This window comes from Salvelinus fontinalis, chromosome 6 (genome assembly GCF_029448725.1).
Source record: "Salvelinus fontinalis isolate EN_2023a chromosome 6, ASM2944872v1, whole genome shotgun sequence".
NCBI lineage: Eukaryota > Metazoa > Chordata > Actinopteri > Salmoniformes > Salmonidae > Salvelinus > Salvelinus fontinalis.
The window spans coordinates 16,580,007-16,598,313 of NC_074670.1; the positions used below are offsets into that span (position 1 = coordinate 16,580,007).

Consider the following 18,307-nt stretch of genomic DNA (forward strand, 5'->3'; position numbering starts at 1 on the left):
GGAATCTAACACTGGGCCTGTGAGTATGTCCATGTCAGGACTCTACACTGGGCCTGTGGGTATGTCCAGGTCAGGAATCTAACACTGGGCCTGTGGGTATGTCCAGGTCAGGACTCTACACTGGGCCTGTGGGTATGTCCAGGTCAGGAATCTACACTGGGCCTGTGGGTATGTCCAGGTCAGGAATCTACACTGGGCCTGTGGGTATCTCCAGGTCAGGAATCTACACTGGGCCTGTGGGTATGTCCAGGTCAGGAATCTACACTGGGCCTGTGGGTATGTCCAGGTCAGGAATCTAACACTGGGCCTGTGGGTATGTCCAGGTCAGGACTCTAACACTGGGCCTGTGGGTATGTCCAGGTCAGGAATCTAACACTAGGCCTGTGGGTATGTCCAGATAAGGTCAAAGGCCAGGGATTGTTTTTGTGAGGGGGGGGGTAGTAATTATCTGAGTGATGGGGTGTGGTAATTGGCTCAGACTGGAGCAGGGCGGGGCAGTGGTAATCCAATAAACAAGCTCACTGGGTATATTTATAGGGAAGAGAAAATCCTCTTTTGACAGAGTTAGATGGGAACAGGTAAGAATCAGATGTAAGGGTTAATTAGGACAGGAGGAAGAGGTATGGTTATACATGGCCTACAGTATAGGCATAGGAGGAACAAATGTTGTCAACTCACACATCCACATCAAAATAACAAAAGTTATCTCCTCCATACTGTTATTCTACCAACCTTTGTGATTATTGAAGCAATTCGGGATCGTCCCAACCCAAATATGTAAAAGGTTGTTCTACCAATGCATTTTATGTCCTTGTGACATTGTGTGTACATTTTGATAAAAACACTACATTTAAACAGTTGGGTTACATACTGCTGTAACTAAACTAAACCATGGTAAAAATGTGTTTTCATTCAATTAAATTAGTTGTTTTCTCTGAAAATCCCCATTTTGGAACGTCCCAAGTCATGTTTTTCTGACTTCTAGGAAGATTTTAACCCAATTAACCCCAACATTTCCCCAAGTTTTCACCATCATTGTAAAGTCCTGGTTATTATGATTCTTTGACAAAGTAATTTCTGAAGATTATTATTTATTTAATATAATTAATGAGTAACTCTTGTTTAAATATGGTGAAACTATTCCTTTTTTATTAAAAGAAACATTTAACATCTAATAGTCAAATCATAGTGTAAAAGCAGGTGAGCTGGTTCTACTGTTTGGCCATTTTCTGGTGTTGTGGAGGGAAACTGAGCGAGTCGAGCATAACACGTCATAACACGGCATAACACGTCATAACACGGTATAACACGGCATAACACGGCATAACACGGCATAACACGGCATAACACGTCATAACCCGACATAACACGGCATAACACGGCATAACACGGCATAACACGTCATAACACGGCATAACACAACATAACACGCCATAACACGCCATAACACGGCATAACACGTCATAACCCGACATAACACGGCATAACACGCCATAACACGCCATAACACGTCATAACACGCCATAACACGTCATAACACCCCATAACATGTCATAACATGTCAACCCTCTTACCCATAGATACAGTGGGGCAAAAAAGTATTTAATCAGCCACCAATTGTGCTGATTAAACACGGCATTAAACACGGCATAACACGTCATAACCCGACATAACACGGCATAACACGTCATAACACGCCATAACACGCCATAACACAACATAACACGCCATAACACGTCATAACACCCCATAACACGTCATAACACCCCATAACATGTCAACCCTCTTACCCATAGATACAGTGGGGCAAAAAAGTATTTAATCAGCCACCAATTGTGCAAGTTCTCCCACTTAAAAAGATGAGAGAGGCCTGTAATTTTCATCATAGGTACACTTCAACTATGACAGACAAAATGAGAAGAAAAAAATCCAGAAAATCATATTGTAGGATTTTTTATGAATTTATTTGCAAATTATGGTGGAAAATAGGTATTTGGTCAATAACAAAAGTTTATCTCAATACTTTGTTATATTTGTTTGTTGGCAATGACAGAGGTCAAACGTTTTCTGTAAGTCTTCACAAGGTTTTCACACACTGTTGCTGGTATTTTGGCCCATTCCTCCATGCAGATCTCCTCTAGAGCAGTGATGTTTTGGGGCTGTTGCTGGGCAACACGGGCTTTCAACTCCCTCCAAAGATTTTCTATGGGGTTGAGATCTGGAGACTGGCTAGGCCACTCCAGGACCTTGAAATGCTTCTTACGAAGCCACTCCTTCGTTGCCCGGGCGGTGTGTTTGGGATCATTGTCATGCTGAAAGACCCAGCCACGTTTCATCTTCAATGCCCTTGCTGATGGAAGGAGGTTTTCACTCAAAATCTCACGATACATGGCCCCATTCATTCTGTTCTTTACACAGATCAGTCGTCCTGGTCCCTTTGCAGAAAAACAGCCCCAAAGCATGATGTTTCCACCCCCATGCTTCACAGTAGGTATGGTGTTCTTTGGATGCAACTCAGCATTCTTTGTCCTCCAAACACGACGAGTTGAGTTTTTTACCAAAAAGTTATATTTTGGTTTCATCTGACCATATGACATTCTCCCAATCTTCTTCTGGATCATCCAAATGCTCTCTAGCAAACTTCAGACGGGCCTGGACATGTACTGGCTTAAGCAGGGGGACACGTCTGGCACTGCAGGATTTGAGCCCCTGGCGGTGTAGTGTGTTACTGATGGTAGGCTTTGTTACTTTGGTCCCAGCTCTCTGCAGGTCATTCACTAGGTCCCCCCGTGTGGTTCTGGGATTTTTGCTCACCGTTATTGTGATCATTTTGACCCCACGGGGTGAGATCTTGCGTGGAGCCCCAGATCGAGGGAGATTATCAGTGGTCTTGTATGTCTTCCATTTCCAAATAATTGCTCCCACAATTGATTTCTTCAAACCAGCTGCTTACCTATTGCAGATTCAGTCTTCCCAGCCTGGTGCAGGTCTACAATTTTGTTTCTGGTGTCCTTTGACAGCTCTTTGGTCTTGGCCATAGTGGAGTGTGACTGTTTGAGGTTGTGGACAGGTGTCTTTTATACTGATAACAAGTTCCAACAGGTGCCATTAATACAGGTAACGAGTGGAGGACAGAGGAGCCTCTTAAAGAAGAAGTTACAGGTTTGTGAGAGCCAGAAATCTTGCTTGTTTGTAGCTGACCAAATACTTATTTTCCACCATAATTTGCAAATAAATTTATTAAAAATCCTACAATGTGATTTTCTGGATTTCTTTTCTAATTTTGTCTGTCATGGTTGAAGTGTACCTATGATGAAAATTACAGGCCTCTCTCATCTTTTTAAGTGGGAGAACTTGCACAATTGGTGGCTGACTAAATACTTTTTTGCCCCACTGTATACTAGATTTTGGGGGGTGAGAAGCTTGCATTCAATTGCCCCTTACTATTGAAAGGGTTAGGGTAGGACATGTAAACCTCTATATGGTGTTCCAATGGCGAAGTTACATGGAATATGGTTAGAAGGAGCATGGTGTTTGCAATGCTACAGTTGGACTTGTGTTGTTACCTATTTGTCACATTGTGGCTGTGTGGGTTAATTGTAAGTCATTTTGGACAATTCCTTACCTTATTACTTATAGTACAGGCACAAATAAATGTGTGAGGAGGAAAGGGGGTAGGAGAAGGACACAAACTACACTACCAGAAGAAAAATTGAGACTTAGAGATGGAGATGGGGGTCCAGGTGGGTAGGAGGTAGTAAAGAGGGATACATGTTCCTATCACAGACAAAACAAAGACAGACATAGTGGGGAAAGAGACAATAATGGCTCATTTCCAACAAGGATTTGCCCCAGTGTTTTCCCAAAAGGCTCAGACTTTTCTGTTTCCACTTACGCAGGCCGTCACCCATGTCTCACTGGGCCATGGCTCGGGCGGACTTGCTCTAATTTGGAGGCAAGGCCCTGGGTACTTTAAATCTGGCTTGCATTTACATAACAATGGCTAACTGTGAACTTTAATACCTTCTCACAAAGCAACAGTCTTGGATGATGCAGAGGTGGTTAATTATAGTCTTAATTGTCACACTCCTGAGTGGTATACTACGAAGCAAGCTGGACCTAGGGTTTTCTAAAGCTAGTCAGCCTCAGTTAGCTTCACATTCCAGCTCAGGTTTTATCCGTACTACGACGGTGAATATGTCTTGTCCCCCTGCCGCTAACTTTAGCCACAGCCTGCTGAAATCTAAGTTCAGCAGGCTGTGGTGTGAAATAGGCGTGTTGAAGTGCCGTCTTTATTTGATCGTTAATGCCATCTTTGGTGTGCTTATCAATGCACAAGAACCTTTTTCCCCCACTCCTATCGATTAAATAATTGTATTGTCATACAAAAGGTTTACTGTGCATGAAGTTTCATTTGATGAGTATTCTCACATTACAATTTTTTTGCACAGAAAACTTTTGATTAAATATTTTATTAATCAGTAATCTTCCTCAAATGAAGGGGAGGATGATGCAATCTTTGCGAGAGGGAGGGAATCTGATTTAATTGGTCCTCGTCTCGCAGCTCAGACACATCATTCATGAGAAATGGAGTTAACCTGTCCCGGAGCAGGTTCGTTTTGAAGGATACTTCTGTCAAAACAAACACTTAAAGAGGGAGAAGGGAAGGACATGTTAAGAGATTTACAGTAGCAGTCAAAAGTTTGGACACACCTACTCATTCCAGGGTTTTTCTTTATTTTACTATTTTCATTGTAGAATAATAGTGAAGACATCAAAAACTATGAAATAACACATATGGAATAATGTAGTAACCAAAAAAAGTGTTAAACAAATTAAAATATATTTTATATTTGAGATTATTCAAAGTTGCCACCCTTTGCCTTGATGACAGCTTTGCACACTCTTGGCATTTTCATGAAGTAGTCACCTGGAATGCATTTCAATTAACAGGTGTGCCTTGTTGAAATTTAATTTGTGGAATTTCTTTCCTTCTTAATGCGTTGTGACAAGGTAGGGGTGGTATACAGAAGATAAAAGACCAAGTCCAAATTATGGCTATGTCACGCCCTGGCCTTAGTATTATTTGTTTTATTTATTATTTTAGTTAGGTCAGGGTGTGACATGGGGTATGTGTGTATTTTGGGGTATTATATGGTAGAGTGGGTGTTGGTTGTAGGTTATGGTTTTGTGTTGAGTGTATGTGTCTAGCTGTGTCTATGTTGGGTGTAGTTGTCTAGGAAAGTCTATGGTGGCCGGAATGGGTTCTCAATTAGAGACAGCTGATTTCGGTTGTCTCTAATTGGGAGCCATATTTAAGGCTGCCATAGGCTTTAGCTGTTTGTGGGTCATTGTTTATGTATATGTAGATGTAAGTAGTTTGTGTGTGCACTTACGTTTGAAGTTTCACGTTTGTTGTTTTGTTAGTGTTGTATAAGTGTTTGGTGATCATCTTCGTCTTGGGAAATAAAGAAGATGTATTCAAATCATGTTGCGCCTTGGTCCTCTCGTTCATGTCAACGCGATCGTGACAGGCAAGAACAGCTCAAATAAGAAAAGAGAAATGACAGGTCAGTCAATCCGGAAAATTTTACGTGCAGTCAAAAAAAACATCAAACGCTATGATGAAAGTGGCTCTCATGAGGACCGCCACAGGAAAGAAAGACCCAGAGTTACCTCTGCTGCAGAGGATAAGTTCATTAGATTTACCAGCCTCAGAAATTGCAGCCCAAATAAATTCTTCACAGAATTCAAGTAACAGACACATCTCAACATCAACTGTTCAGAGGAGACTGCGTGAATCAGGCCTTCGTGGTAGAATTGCTCCAAAGAAGCCAATACTAATGGACATTAGACATATGGAAATCTGTACTTTGGTCTGATGAGTCCTAGATGCTCAGCATCTGTGGGAACTCCTTCAAGACTGTTGGAAAAGCATTTCAGATGAAGCTGGTTGAGTGAATGCAAAGCATGGGTACTTTGAAGAATTTGAAATATAAAATATATTTTGATTTGTTCAACACCTTTTTGGTTACTACATGATTCCATATGTGTTATTTCATACTTTTTATTTCTTCACTATTATTCTACAATGTAGGAAATTGTAGAAATAAAGAAAAACCCTTGAATGAGTAGGTGTGTCCAAACTTTTGACTGGTACTGTATGTTTACACTTACTGTAGAGGCAAAACAAAGGCATGATGAGAGACAAGCCTGAGAGAGGATAAACATCTAGGAGCCAAGCTTCCTGGAAAAGCATGTGCAGGATGGAGAGAAAGAGACAAGGTGGAGGAGACAGAGAGGGGACACAAAAGGGAAGGGGACAAGGTGGAAGTGACAGAGAGGGGACAGAAGGGAAGGAGACAAGGTGGAGGAGAGGAATGAGAGAAGGGGTACAGAGGGGAAGGATGTGGGGACAGAATAAAACAAGTGAAGGGGACAGGAGCAGGGAGGAGATGGATAGAATGGAGTAGCAGAGAACGAAAGGGCCAGAGGTGAAGGAGGAAAGAAGACAGAGACAGAGGGGTGAAGGAGAGAAGGAGGCAGAAACAGAGAGGTGAAGGAGGGAAGGGGACAGAGACGGGGTAAAGGAGGGAAGGGGACAGAGACGGGGTGAAGGAGGAAAGGAGGCAGAGACAGAGAGGTGAAGGAGGGAAGGGGACAGAGACGGGGTAAAGGAGGGAAGGGGACAGAGACGGGGTGAAGGAGGAAAGGAGGCAGAGACAGAGAGGTGAAGGAGGGAAGGGGACAGAGACAGAGAGGCGAAGGAGGGAAGGGGACAGAGACGGGGTGAAGGAGGAAAGGAGGCAGAGACAGAGAGGTCAAGGAAGGAAGTGGCCAGGGGCAGCTGAACCTACTATAAAAGCCCTGTACAGATGGCTGTTTTAGAATTAGGAGGACCTGCTCAGCTAAACCCATTTAAGTGTCTTTACTAGAACATACAGACTCAAAACCTTAATCAACTACCACTTACTTTAATAGTGTTAAAATAGAGAATAGTAATTTACTAGTGTGACCAATCAGACTTGTGTCCTCCACCATGATGCTTGAAACTGGTGTGAGACTTATTTTTTACTTTACATAATAGACTAGAACTGGTTCAGACAACTTCAATTTTTGCTCAACAGATGAATATAACACTCATTGTTACAACTAACAATCTTATACAGTGTCTGTATTGGGTCTATGATCCAATGTCTCTCCTGTTTAGGTCATGTGGTAACCAAGCAAAGACAAATTCTCACTTGAAGTCTCATACTTAACTTGTACTTTCAAGTAAATCCTGCATTGATTTTTATTGGTTTTGAGTTACGTACACATATCTAAAGTTAGGATTTGGCTCTTATTGAGAAATTAAATGTCTAATGACAACAGGGCCTTGGGCGACACACAGACCAGACAAGAAGAGAGACGGTTTGGCAAAAGATAATATGGAAACTAAAGTTAATTTGAGTGAAAAGCTCAGCCACCTTAAATCCTGAATTAACTGAATTAACCCAGTCGCCAAAGATAGCAGTCTAATTCCACCCCCCTCATTCGCTACTCCATCTATTTATCTACATCACCCATCAGAATGACATCAGTCCATCCCTAACACATCACTTCATACTCTCTCTACTGCTGACACAGGTAGGTCATGTCTCTTTGCTCTGCCTCCCTCTGTTCTTTCTCCCTGATAGTGAAGGCTTTTGTTGATGTATCGTTCCTAGTGGTACACTGGGTAACACTTCAGTCATTGTAGAGATCTGATTATGCTGTGCTTGTTGGACAATATCTATTTGTAACTATTTCAGGAATCTTTTGAACTGGACAGCTGAGTCAACGTAAGGAAAGGAAGATCCACAGTAACAGAGGACTTTACCCAAACAAAAGACGGATCAGTGACTCAAAAAGGCACTACTTCAGAGAGCCTTGGACAATAACCGAGAGATCCCAGTACAGGCTAATACGATGGGGAACGCCAAGAGCAGTGCTATTTCCAAGGAGATCCTGGAGGACCTGAAGCTCAACACCAAGTTCACGGAGAACGAGTTGTGCCAGTGGTACGAGAACTTCCAGAAGCAGTGTCCCACCGGACGCATCTCGCCAGAGGAGTTCGAGACGATCTACGCGCGCTTCTTCCCCGATAGCGACGCCAAGACCTACGCTCAGCATGTGTTCCGTTCATTCGACACCAACGAGGACGGCACTCTGGACTTCAAGGAATACATCATTGCACTGCACATGACCTCCAGTGGGAAGACGACGAGGAAGCTGGAGTGGGCCTTCTCACTGTTCGACGTGGACAAGAACGGATACATCACCAAGACAGAAGTGGAAGTCATCTGCCAGGTGAGAGATCAAAAAAGGATTCTAACCTTGAACTATTAAGGTGCAAGAGAAGATATCCAAACCCGAACCACTTGGTAGGAGAACCTTCTTACAACAACAATCATTGATGGTGATGATCATTTTGAAGATGGGACAAGGGAAAATTGTGGACATAGGCATACAAAGGAGCAGATGTTTCTACCATTTACAGTATGTGGCATGGGAAAATAATAATCATAATAATGAAATTAAATCAAACTTTAATTGTCACATGCACCGAATACAACAGGTGTAGGTAGACCTTACCGTGAAATGCTTACTTACAAGCCCTTAACCAACAATGCAGTTCAAGAAAGATTTAAGAAAATATTTACCAAATAAACTAAAGTCAAAAATAATAAAAAGTAGCACAATACAATAACAATAACGAGGCTATATACAGGGGGTACCGGTACCAAGTCAATATGCCGGGGTACAGGTAGTCGAGGTCATTTGTACATGTAGGTAGGGGTGGCTGGAAAGGAGTTAATGGAATGGCATCAAACACATGGAAACCAGGTGTTTGATGTATTTGATACCATTCCACCCAGTCCGCTCCAGCCATTACCACGAGCCCGTCCTCCTCAATTAAGGTGCCACCAACCTCCTGCGGTAGGTTCCAGTCCTAATCATCAATTAGCTAATGTAGAGCTCTTGCCCATTTCAGCCACCCAATCCTTCCTGATAATCCACAAGATTAATGATTTAGCATCCAGAGAATGTAGGCTACTGTACTTACTGTGATCCCCATGCTTCTGTGCTTATTCAGGACCTAAAGTATGTAGTCTGTAGATAATCAACTAACAAAGTAACACACATAACCAATTATGGCTGCGTTTAGACAAGCAGCCCAATTCGGATATTTTTTCCACTAATTGATATTTTGACCAATCAGATCAGCTCTGAAAAAGAGCTGACGTGAAAAGATCTGATGTGATTGGTCAAAAGACCAATTAGTTTAAAAAAGGTTATAATTGGGCTGCCTGTGTGAACACAGTCCATGTTGCCTAGAACAGGGTTTCTCAACTTAACCCCCTGTGTGCAGTTGATTTTTTTGTTTACCAATTACTCCTATTAACAAGGCTTAGTTGAATTGGCAGACCACCATTTGTCTTAATATAGTCATTCTAAAATAGTTTACTCTCAACGTCATTTATCTCATTGGTTCTAAGGGGATATATTAATTAGTATCTTAGGTAGCGTTTACACAGACAGCCCGATTCTGATCTTTTTCACACTAATTTGTCTTTTGACCAAACGCGTCAGATCTTTTCACAGCAGATCTTTTTCAGAGCTGATCTGATTGGTCGAAAGACCAATTAGTGAAAAAAAGATCAGAATTGGGCTGCCTGTGTAAACGCAGCCTAAGTGATGCCGAGCTGGAGTGAAATCCAGCATACCTAGTGGGTGCCCTGGCCCAGGATCAATGTTGAGCAACACTGGCCAAGACCAACAGTCATTTCTATCAGCCCTTTTCTATCCCAGCTGCAACCTTTAGGGCAGAGTCAACCAACACATGGAGACTATAGTTTTTAGAGGTGTCTGGTTGAGGGTGATATTGCGAGGGCATGTCTTTCGGCTCAGAAATGTGAACATGGGTGTAGTGGGGGAAAAATAGGTGGTTAAATAGCCGGTCGCTGTGAAAAAGTAACACCTCTATACTTTCAATGCATTTTTCCCCAAGCGGTGGACAAACTGTCGTGCAAAAAAAACGTATTTACTTGCGTATACATCCCACTACACTACTGTAGATAGATAAGTAGACATGTAGGAGTGGCTGTGAGAACTGTGCAGGAAGTATCTTAATTAACAATAATCTTAATCATCAAATCTGTCCAGGCTGTGGGTTTAGACTGAGAGACAGGGACCGGGCAGGCCAGGCTCATGGGCAAAGTGGGAGGGATGGGGAGGTAAATAGTGTCCAGTACCTTTGCCCTGAGATGAGCCTGTCTCTGTCTGTCTTTCTGTCTGTCCCTGGCAGATTGCCAGTGGGCATGTATAGCACCACCTCTCCCCAGTGCTACTGTACCGTACTGGCACCAAAATGTGTTTATTCTCCGTCAAGATTATAGTTGTCAGGGCAACGGGGAACTGGCTGTACTATATAGGTTTACTGAATAGCCTGCCAAGCCAACCCCCCTCTGGTAAAAGTTGGCTGTAGGCACAGATCTAGGATCATTTCACCCAATCCCAATCTAGGATTAGGCCTAGGGGGTAAAACACTAAATTAACCTTAGGAAATACTCAGCCTAAACCAAACAGGGTGGAGGGAGGGAGGGAGGGAGGGAGGGAGGGAGGGAGGGAGGGAGGGAGGGAGGGAGGGAGGGAGGGAGGGAGGGAGGACATCTTGGTGTTTGGCCTATGGCCTGGGTCTTGGCGATAATCCACGTTAATCTGGATGTTTTAAGTGTGAGAGATGAGTGGTTCCTGTTTCTATGTGGGTCACAGCTTTAAGGCCTGACTCTAAAGTTACACTCAGATGGCCCCTGATTGACTATTGACTTTATTGTGGATCATTTACATCATAGGTCTAGAATCTGTTATTACAGTAGATTTATTTGATTTTGATTGTCGTTGCACAATCACCTAATTTTGAAATAGCACTTGATTGGCCAAATAGCCCATGATATGTGTGTAATACATACTGCAGGTCATTCCTTTATGCAGGTGTCATCACCTGACCTACAAACCAAAAGAGCAGTAACTTCATGCTTTATCACCTGGACAAATATCCTGCCTCCACTGTGTTGTGTTTTTTTTGTTGCAATAACTGGAAAAAGTTACTGTGAAACCAAGGACAGAAAGCAGTAACATCAATCACTCAAGTCAGTTACTGCTTTTTACCTTGGCTTCACTGAGCTTTGAGCTGCGGTTACTACTACAGTATATGACACTGTATGACACATACAAATACACTACATAGCCAAAAGTATGTGGACAGGTGCTCGTTGAACATCTCATTCCAAGATCATGGAGTTGAACCCCTCTTTGCTGCAATAACAGCCTCCACTCTTCTGGGAAGGCTTTCAACTAGATGTTGGAACATTGCTGCTGGGACTTGCTTTCATTCAGCCACAAGAGCATTTGTGAGGTCGGGCACTGATGTTGGTGTTCGATGGGGTTGAGGTCAGGGCTCTGTGCAGGCCAGTCAATTTCTTCCACACCGATCTTGACATTTCTGGATGGACCTCGCTTTGTGCACGGGAGCATTGTTGTGCTGAAACAGAATCATCTAGAATGTCATTGAATGATGTAGAATTAAGATTTCCCTTCACTGGAACTAAGGGGACTAGCCCGAACCATGAAACAGCCCCAGACCATTAGTCCTCCTCCACCAAACTTTACAGTTGGCACTATGCATTCGAGCAAGTAGTGTTCTCCTAGCATCCACTAAACCCAGATTCTTCCATCAGACTGCCAGATGGTGAAGCGTGATTCATCACTCCAGAGAACACATTTCCACCTCTCCAGAGTCCAATGGCGGCAAGCTTTACACCACTCCAGCTGATGCTTGGCATTGCGCATGGTGATCTTAGGCTTGTGTGCGGCTGCACGGCCATGGAAACCCATTTCATGAAGCTTCCGACAAACGTTGCTTCCAGATGCAGTTTTGAACTCGGTAGTGAGTGTTGCAACTAAGGGCAGACGATTTTTACGCCCTATGTGCTTCAGTACTAGGCGGTCCCGTTCTGTGAGCTTGTGTGGCCTACCACTTTGTGGCTGAACCCTTGTTGCTGCTAGATGTTTCCACTTCACAATAACAGCACTTACAGTTGACCGGGGCAGCTCTACAGGGCAGAAATGTTATGAACTGACTTGTTGGTAAGGTGGCATCCTATGACGGTGCCACGGTGAAAGTTATTGAGCTCTTCAGTTGGGCAATTCTACTGCCAATGTTTGTCTATAGAGATTGCATGGCTCTGGCTCGATTTTATACACCTGTCAGCAACGCGTGTCGCTGAAATAGTCAAATCCACTAATTTGAAGGGGTATCCACATCCTTTTGGCCATGTAGTGTAAATCTATGAACACAAGTTTGTGTAAAAAATCAATTGTCGTGGAAAACTATTCCAGTGGGTGTACCAAGCAAGAAGGCTGAACCCTGTCTAGGGCCAAAGGTCATGTCAGAGGTCAGGGTCAGGGTCAATATGATACAAAAATAACCTCACAGTAAGACAACACATAACCAAAACTCAAATTATCTGCCTAGAATTCACTTGGCTGGACAATTTTTTAAACTTTGAAGTCATTTTTCTCAGTTTCACTCTATAAGCAGCTACTGCTCTTGTGCTTGGTAGGGCAGAACACATATCTGACTCAGGGAGCTGAATATGATGTGTCCCAGGAAGTTTTCTAAACATCCATTCAATTAAAGTAGGTCAAATCTTTAAATAATGTGGCCAGTTGATGTAGTTCCATAGATAATGTAAGTGAAAGTGAATATTAGAAGAGACAAGACAAGCTAACTGGTAAACAATGACACACAGGAGTGGTCAAATGGGTTCCTCTAGTGGTCAAATGGGTTCCTCTAGTGGTCAAATGGGTTCCTCTAGTGGTCAAATGGGTTCCTCTAGTGGTCAAATGGGTTCCTCTAGTGGTCAAATGGGTTCCTCTAGTGGTCAAATGAGTTCCTCTAGTGGTCAAATGGGTTCCTCTAGTGGTCAAATGGGTTCCTCTAGTGGTCAAATGGGTTCCTCTAGTGGTCAAATGGGTTCCTCTAGTGGTCAAATGTGTTCCTCTAGTGGTCAAATGGGTTCCTCTAGTGGTCAAATGTGTTCCTCTAGTGGTCAAATGAGTTCCTCTAGTGGTCAAACGGGTTCCTCTAGTGGTCAAATGAGTTCCTCTAGTGGTCAAATGGGTTCCTCTAGTGGTCAAATGGGTTCCTTTAGTGGTCAAATGGGTTCCTCTAGTGGTCAAATGGGTTCCTCTAGTGGTCAAATGGGTTCCTCTAGTGGTCAAATGGGTTCCTCTAGTGGTCAAATTGGTTCCTCTAGTGGTCAAATTGGTTCCTCTAGTGGTCAAATGGGTTCCTCTAGTGGTCAAATGAGTTCCTCTAGTGGTCAAATGAGTTCCTCTACTGGTCAAATGGGTTCCTCTAGTGGTCAAATGAGTTCCTCTAGTGGTCAAATGGGTTCCTCTAGTGGTCAAATGAGTTCCTCTAGTGGTGAAATGGGTTCCTCTAATGGTCAAATGGGTTCCTCTAGTGGTCAAATGGGTTCCTCTAGTGGTCAAATGGGTTCCTCTAGTGGTCAAATGGGTTCCTCTAGTGGTCAAATGGGTTCCTCTAGTGGTCAAATGGGTTCCTCTAGTGGTCAAATGGGTTCCTCTAGTGGTCAAATGGGTTCCTCTAGTGGTCAAATGGGTTCCTCTAGTGGTCAAATGGGTTCCTCTAGTGGTCAAATGGGTTCCTCTAGTGGTCAAATGGGTTCCTCTAGTGGTCAAATGGGTTCCTCTAGTGGTCAAATGGGTTCCTCTAGTGGTCAAATGGGTTCCTCTAGTGGTCAAATGTGTTCCTCTAGTGGTCAAATGGGTTCCTCTAGTGGTCAAATGTGTTCCTCTAGTGGTCAAATGAGTTCCTCTAGTGGTCAAATGGGTTCCTCTAGTGGTCAAATGAGTTCCTCTAGTGGTCAAATGGGTTCCTCTAGTGGTCAAATGGGTTCCTTTAGTGGTCAAATGGGTTCCTCTAGTGGTCAAATGGGTTCCTCTAGTGGTCAAATGGGTTCCTCTAGTGGTCAAATGGGTTCCTCTAGTGGTCAAATTGGTTCCTCTAGTGGTCAAATTGGTTCCTCTAGTGGTCAAATGGGTTCCTCTAGTGGTCAAATGGGTTCCTCTAGTGGTCAAATGAGTTCCTCTAGTGGTCAAATGAGTTCCTCTACTGGTCAAATGGGTTCCTCTAGTGGTCAAATGAGTTCCTCTAGTGGTCAAATGAGTTCCTCTACTGGTCAAATGGGTTCCTCTAGTGGTCAAATGGGTTCCTCTAGTGGTCAAATGGGTTCCCTTCAGACGCGCTGTAAAAAACATGTATTGGGCATTGCAAGGCACCAACCAATGTTGGCACACAGACCCATGTTAAGGATTTGATGAGAGGCTGGAGGCACCAACTAAATGATACTGTAACTACATGTAAACGGTTGTCAGCAGATCATATGTCATATACAGTATTCTGAACTTGTAGATACAGTACCAGTCAAAAGTTGGGACATGTGCCAAGAGTGTGCAAAGCTGTCATCAAGGCGAAGGGTGACTACTTTGAAGAATCTAATATATATCAAGATTTGTTGAACACTTTTTTGGTTACTACATAATTCCATAAGTGTTATTTCGTAGTTTTGATCTCTTCACTATTATTCTACAATGTAGAAAATAGTAAAAAATAAAGAAAAACCCTGGAATGAGTAGATGTGTCCAAACATTTGATTAGTACTGTATATATATCATGTAAAATAAGTCTATGGAATCTTACTTGATCTGTACCTCTCTCTCTCTCTCTCTCTCTCTCTCTCTCTCTCTTTCTCTCTCTCTCACTCTCTCACTCACTCACTCACTCACTCTCAGGCCATCTTTAAACTAATCCCCAAGGAAGATCTGCCCAAGTTACCGGCCGACGAGAATACACCAGAGAAGAGAGCCAACAAACTGTGGGGATTCTTTGAGAAACCAGACAACGGTAAGAGACAAACACACAAATATGCATGCACGCACACCCAAACACATTCACGCACAAACGCACGCACGCACAAACGCACGCACAAACGCACGCACGCACGCACACACAACACACACACATACACACGCACACACACACACAGTAGGTTGTTGTGACTTGTGTTGTTGTGGTAATGAGAGGAAAGGTTTTATGTCATTATGTTCTTTGCTCAGCAGCTGTAGGACGTCCGTTCAGCTTACATAGATTACATTGTTCATCATGTGATTTCTTACAGGAGAGTTGCCCTTTGGTTTAAGGGCATACACACACACCAGCCACCTGGGGATTCACTCCCTACCAAAACATGGCTTTTTCCACAGAACATTTTTCATCTCATTGAACCAAATGCACACAGACACACAGTATGTAATGTTGAAGAACTACTGACAGATCGTATATACAGTACACATACAGTATGTACTGTTGAAGAACTACTGACATATGGTATATACAGTACACATACAGTATGTACTGTTGAAGAACTACTGACAGATGGTATATACAGTATGTACTGTTGAAGAACTACTGACAGATGGTATATACAGCACACATACAGTATGTACTGTTGAAGAACTACTGACAGGTGGTAGATACAGTATGTACTGTTGAAGAACTACTGACATATGGTATATACAGTACACATACAGTATGTACTGTTGAAGAACTACTGACAGGTGGTAGATACAGTATGTACTGTTGAAGAACTACTGACAGATGGTATATACAGCACACATTCAGTATGTAATGTTGAAGAACTACTGACAGATGGTATATACAGTATGTACTGTTGAAGAACTACTGACAGATGGTATATACAGCACACATACAGTATGTAATGTTGAAGAACTACTGACATATGGTATATACAGTACACATACAGTATGTAATGTTGAAGAACTACTGACAGATGGTATATACAGCACACATACAGTATGTAATGTTGAAGAACTACTGACAGGTGGTATATACAGTACACATACAGTATGTACTGTTGAAGGACTACTGACAGATGGTATATACAGTACACATACAGTATGTAATGTTGAAGAACTACTGACAGGTGGTATATACAGTACACATACAGTATGTAATGTTGAAGAACTACTGACAGGTGGTATATACAGTACACATACAGTATGTACTGTTGAAGGACTACTGACAGATGGTATATACAGTACACATACAGTATGTAATGTTGAAGAACTACTGACAGGTGGTATATACAGTACACATACAGTATGTACTGTTGAAGGACTACTGACAGATGGTATATACAGTACACATACAGTATGTACTGTTGAAGGACTACTGACAGGTGGTATATACAGTACACATACAGTATGTAATGTTGAAGAACTACTGACAGGTGGTATATACAGTACACATACAGTATGTACTGTTGAAGAACTACTGACAGATGGTATATACAGTACACATACAGTATGTACTCTTGAAGAACTACTGACAGATGATATATACAGTACACATATGTGGTACAGTGTGGTACACAGTAGTCACCCTGAGGAAGATTATTTTATTTAAAAAAATGTATTTAACCTTTATTTAACTAGGCAAGTCAGTTAAGAACAAATTCTTATTTACAATGACGGCCTACCCCGGCCAAACCCGGATGACGCCGGGCCAATTGTGCGCAGCCCTATGGGACTCCCAATCACGGCCGGATGTGATACAGCCTGGATTCGAACCAGGGACTGTAGTGACAACTCTTGCACTGAGATGCAGTGCCTTAGACCACTGCGCCACTAGGGAGTCAAACACTAATCATTTTACAATTTCTCTCTGTCGCTGTCTTTCTCTCTGTCTCTCTCAGACCGGTTGGCAGAGGGAGAGTTCATCAAGGGGGTGACCGAGAACGAAAACGCCATGCGTCTCATCCACTACGAACCCATCACTGACTAGTCATCCCTTCTTCTTTACCTCTTTCTCCTTCACACACTATTTCTTCCTCTCATCCTCTATCTTTGTCATTGTATTCTAGTGTTCTGTCTTTCTCTTCTGTGCAAATACTCTTGTATTGCGGTGTCTTAATTGTCTTCACTGTACCTTCTGAGAAAGTAGGGGTTTATGTTGGTTAAAGTATAAAGTATGAGTATGTCTGTTAAAGTAAAAGTTTGTTAAAGTATGTCTGTCTGTGCATGTATATCTATTGGATTGAGGCTGTTTATGAAGGTAGATGTGATAAATATGAAGGTTAGATGGCCGCTATTGTAATTAATGTTTGATGCAATATACACACAACAGAAAAATTGAGGCACAAGTGTATTTATTTGTTTGTATATTGATACAATATCCCTGCTAAATGCTGTTTTCCTGTCAGATTGAAGCTACAATAGCTTTTTGGTACTGTGAGATGATCGTGAAAAAGTAATGGTGGTCTAGTGTTTTGCAGTGTCCTGAATACTCATGGACTTGATCATTTGGTAACCATTGTTCATTCTATACATTTCATTATTCTAAGAAGCTCTAAATGGTGTTTCTGTAGAAGTTAACTTGAAGTGTGCAAATGTGATAAATGATAGCAGTTTCGGACACAGGTATTTGGGAAAAGAAATTGAAAATCTGTAGAACAACAAACCGTTTTCTCCATTAGGAATTTGCATGGTTGTGATGGTGGCTTTTAGATTTGATTCTGCAACTGTCTTATTGTTTTAATCAAAGAGTTATACGCTGCATATGGTGGATTAAAGCTTTTCTCATAAATTCTGTGTATTGCAAATCAGTTTGTGTGTGTGTGCATGTGTGTGTGTGTGTGTGTCCTTGATGTCCCACAAATTAGTCTGTGACGGTTTTCAGTAAGAATAGTAAGGTTTCTATATGGTTCCTATTGTCCAAACAGTGACTTCATGTATTAAAATATGTGATTCACAAACAAAGGACAAGGGTCTTACGTTTTTGATCATATTTACACATGGATTTTCTGACACCATGAAAATACGTGATGTGTGCGTATTATAATGTATTATGCATGCCTGTGCGTGCACAATTGTGTCCGTGTTCCTATATTTATTTCCAAGGCTATTTCTTGTTCCCCACATCCTCCTCCCCCTCCCTCCTTACTCCTCCCTTCCCTCCTCAGTCGTTCCCTCCTTCTCTCTGTCCAACTCGGGATTACTGACATAATCTGCTGTCCAACATCGGAAAGCAGACAGAAGCAAACTCTCTGTAATCTTTCCATCTCTATCTCTCTATTAGTAGAGGTAGCACAGACAGACAGAGAAATACAGAGATATC

The 18,307-nt window shown here is 42.4% G+C and overlaps 1 protein-coding gene across 1 annotated transcript; it reads left to right on the forward strand.

The window, feature by feature from the left end:
- Positions 1 to 7,555: 7,555 nt before the first annotated feature.
- Positions 7,556 to 17,776, forward strand: LOC129856670 (recoverin-like). The gene is made up of 4 exons (XM_055924409.1): positions 7,556 to 7,629; positions 7,794 to 8,331; positions 14,905 to 15,016; positions 16,887 to 17,776. The coding sequence occupies exons 2-4, from the start codon at positions 7,951 to 7,953 to the stop codon at positions 16,973 to 16,975; spliced, it is 582 nt and encodes a 193-aa protein (XP_055780384.1). The 5' UTR covers positions 7,556 to 7,629; positions 7,794 to 7,950; the 3' UTR covers positions 16,976 to 17,776.
- Positions 17,777 to 18,307: the final 531 nt, after the last annotated feature.

Coding starts and splice junctions, on each gene's coding strand:
- LOC129856670 (XM_055924409.1), top strand. CDS start 7,951: ATGGGGAACGCCAAGAGCAGTGCTATTTCCAAGGAGATCCTGGAGGAC. Junction 8,332..14,904: donor AAGTGGAAGTCATCTGCCAG/GTGAGAGATCAA, acceptor ACTCACTCTCAG/GCCATCTTTAAACTAATCCC. Junction 15,017..16,886: donor CTTTGAGAAACCAGACAACG/GTAAGAGACAAA, acceptor TGTCTCTCTCAG/ACCGGTTGGCAGAGGGAGAG.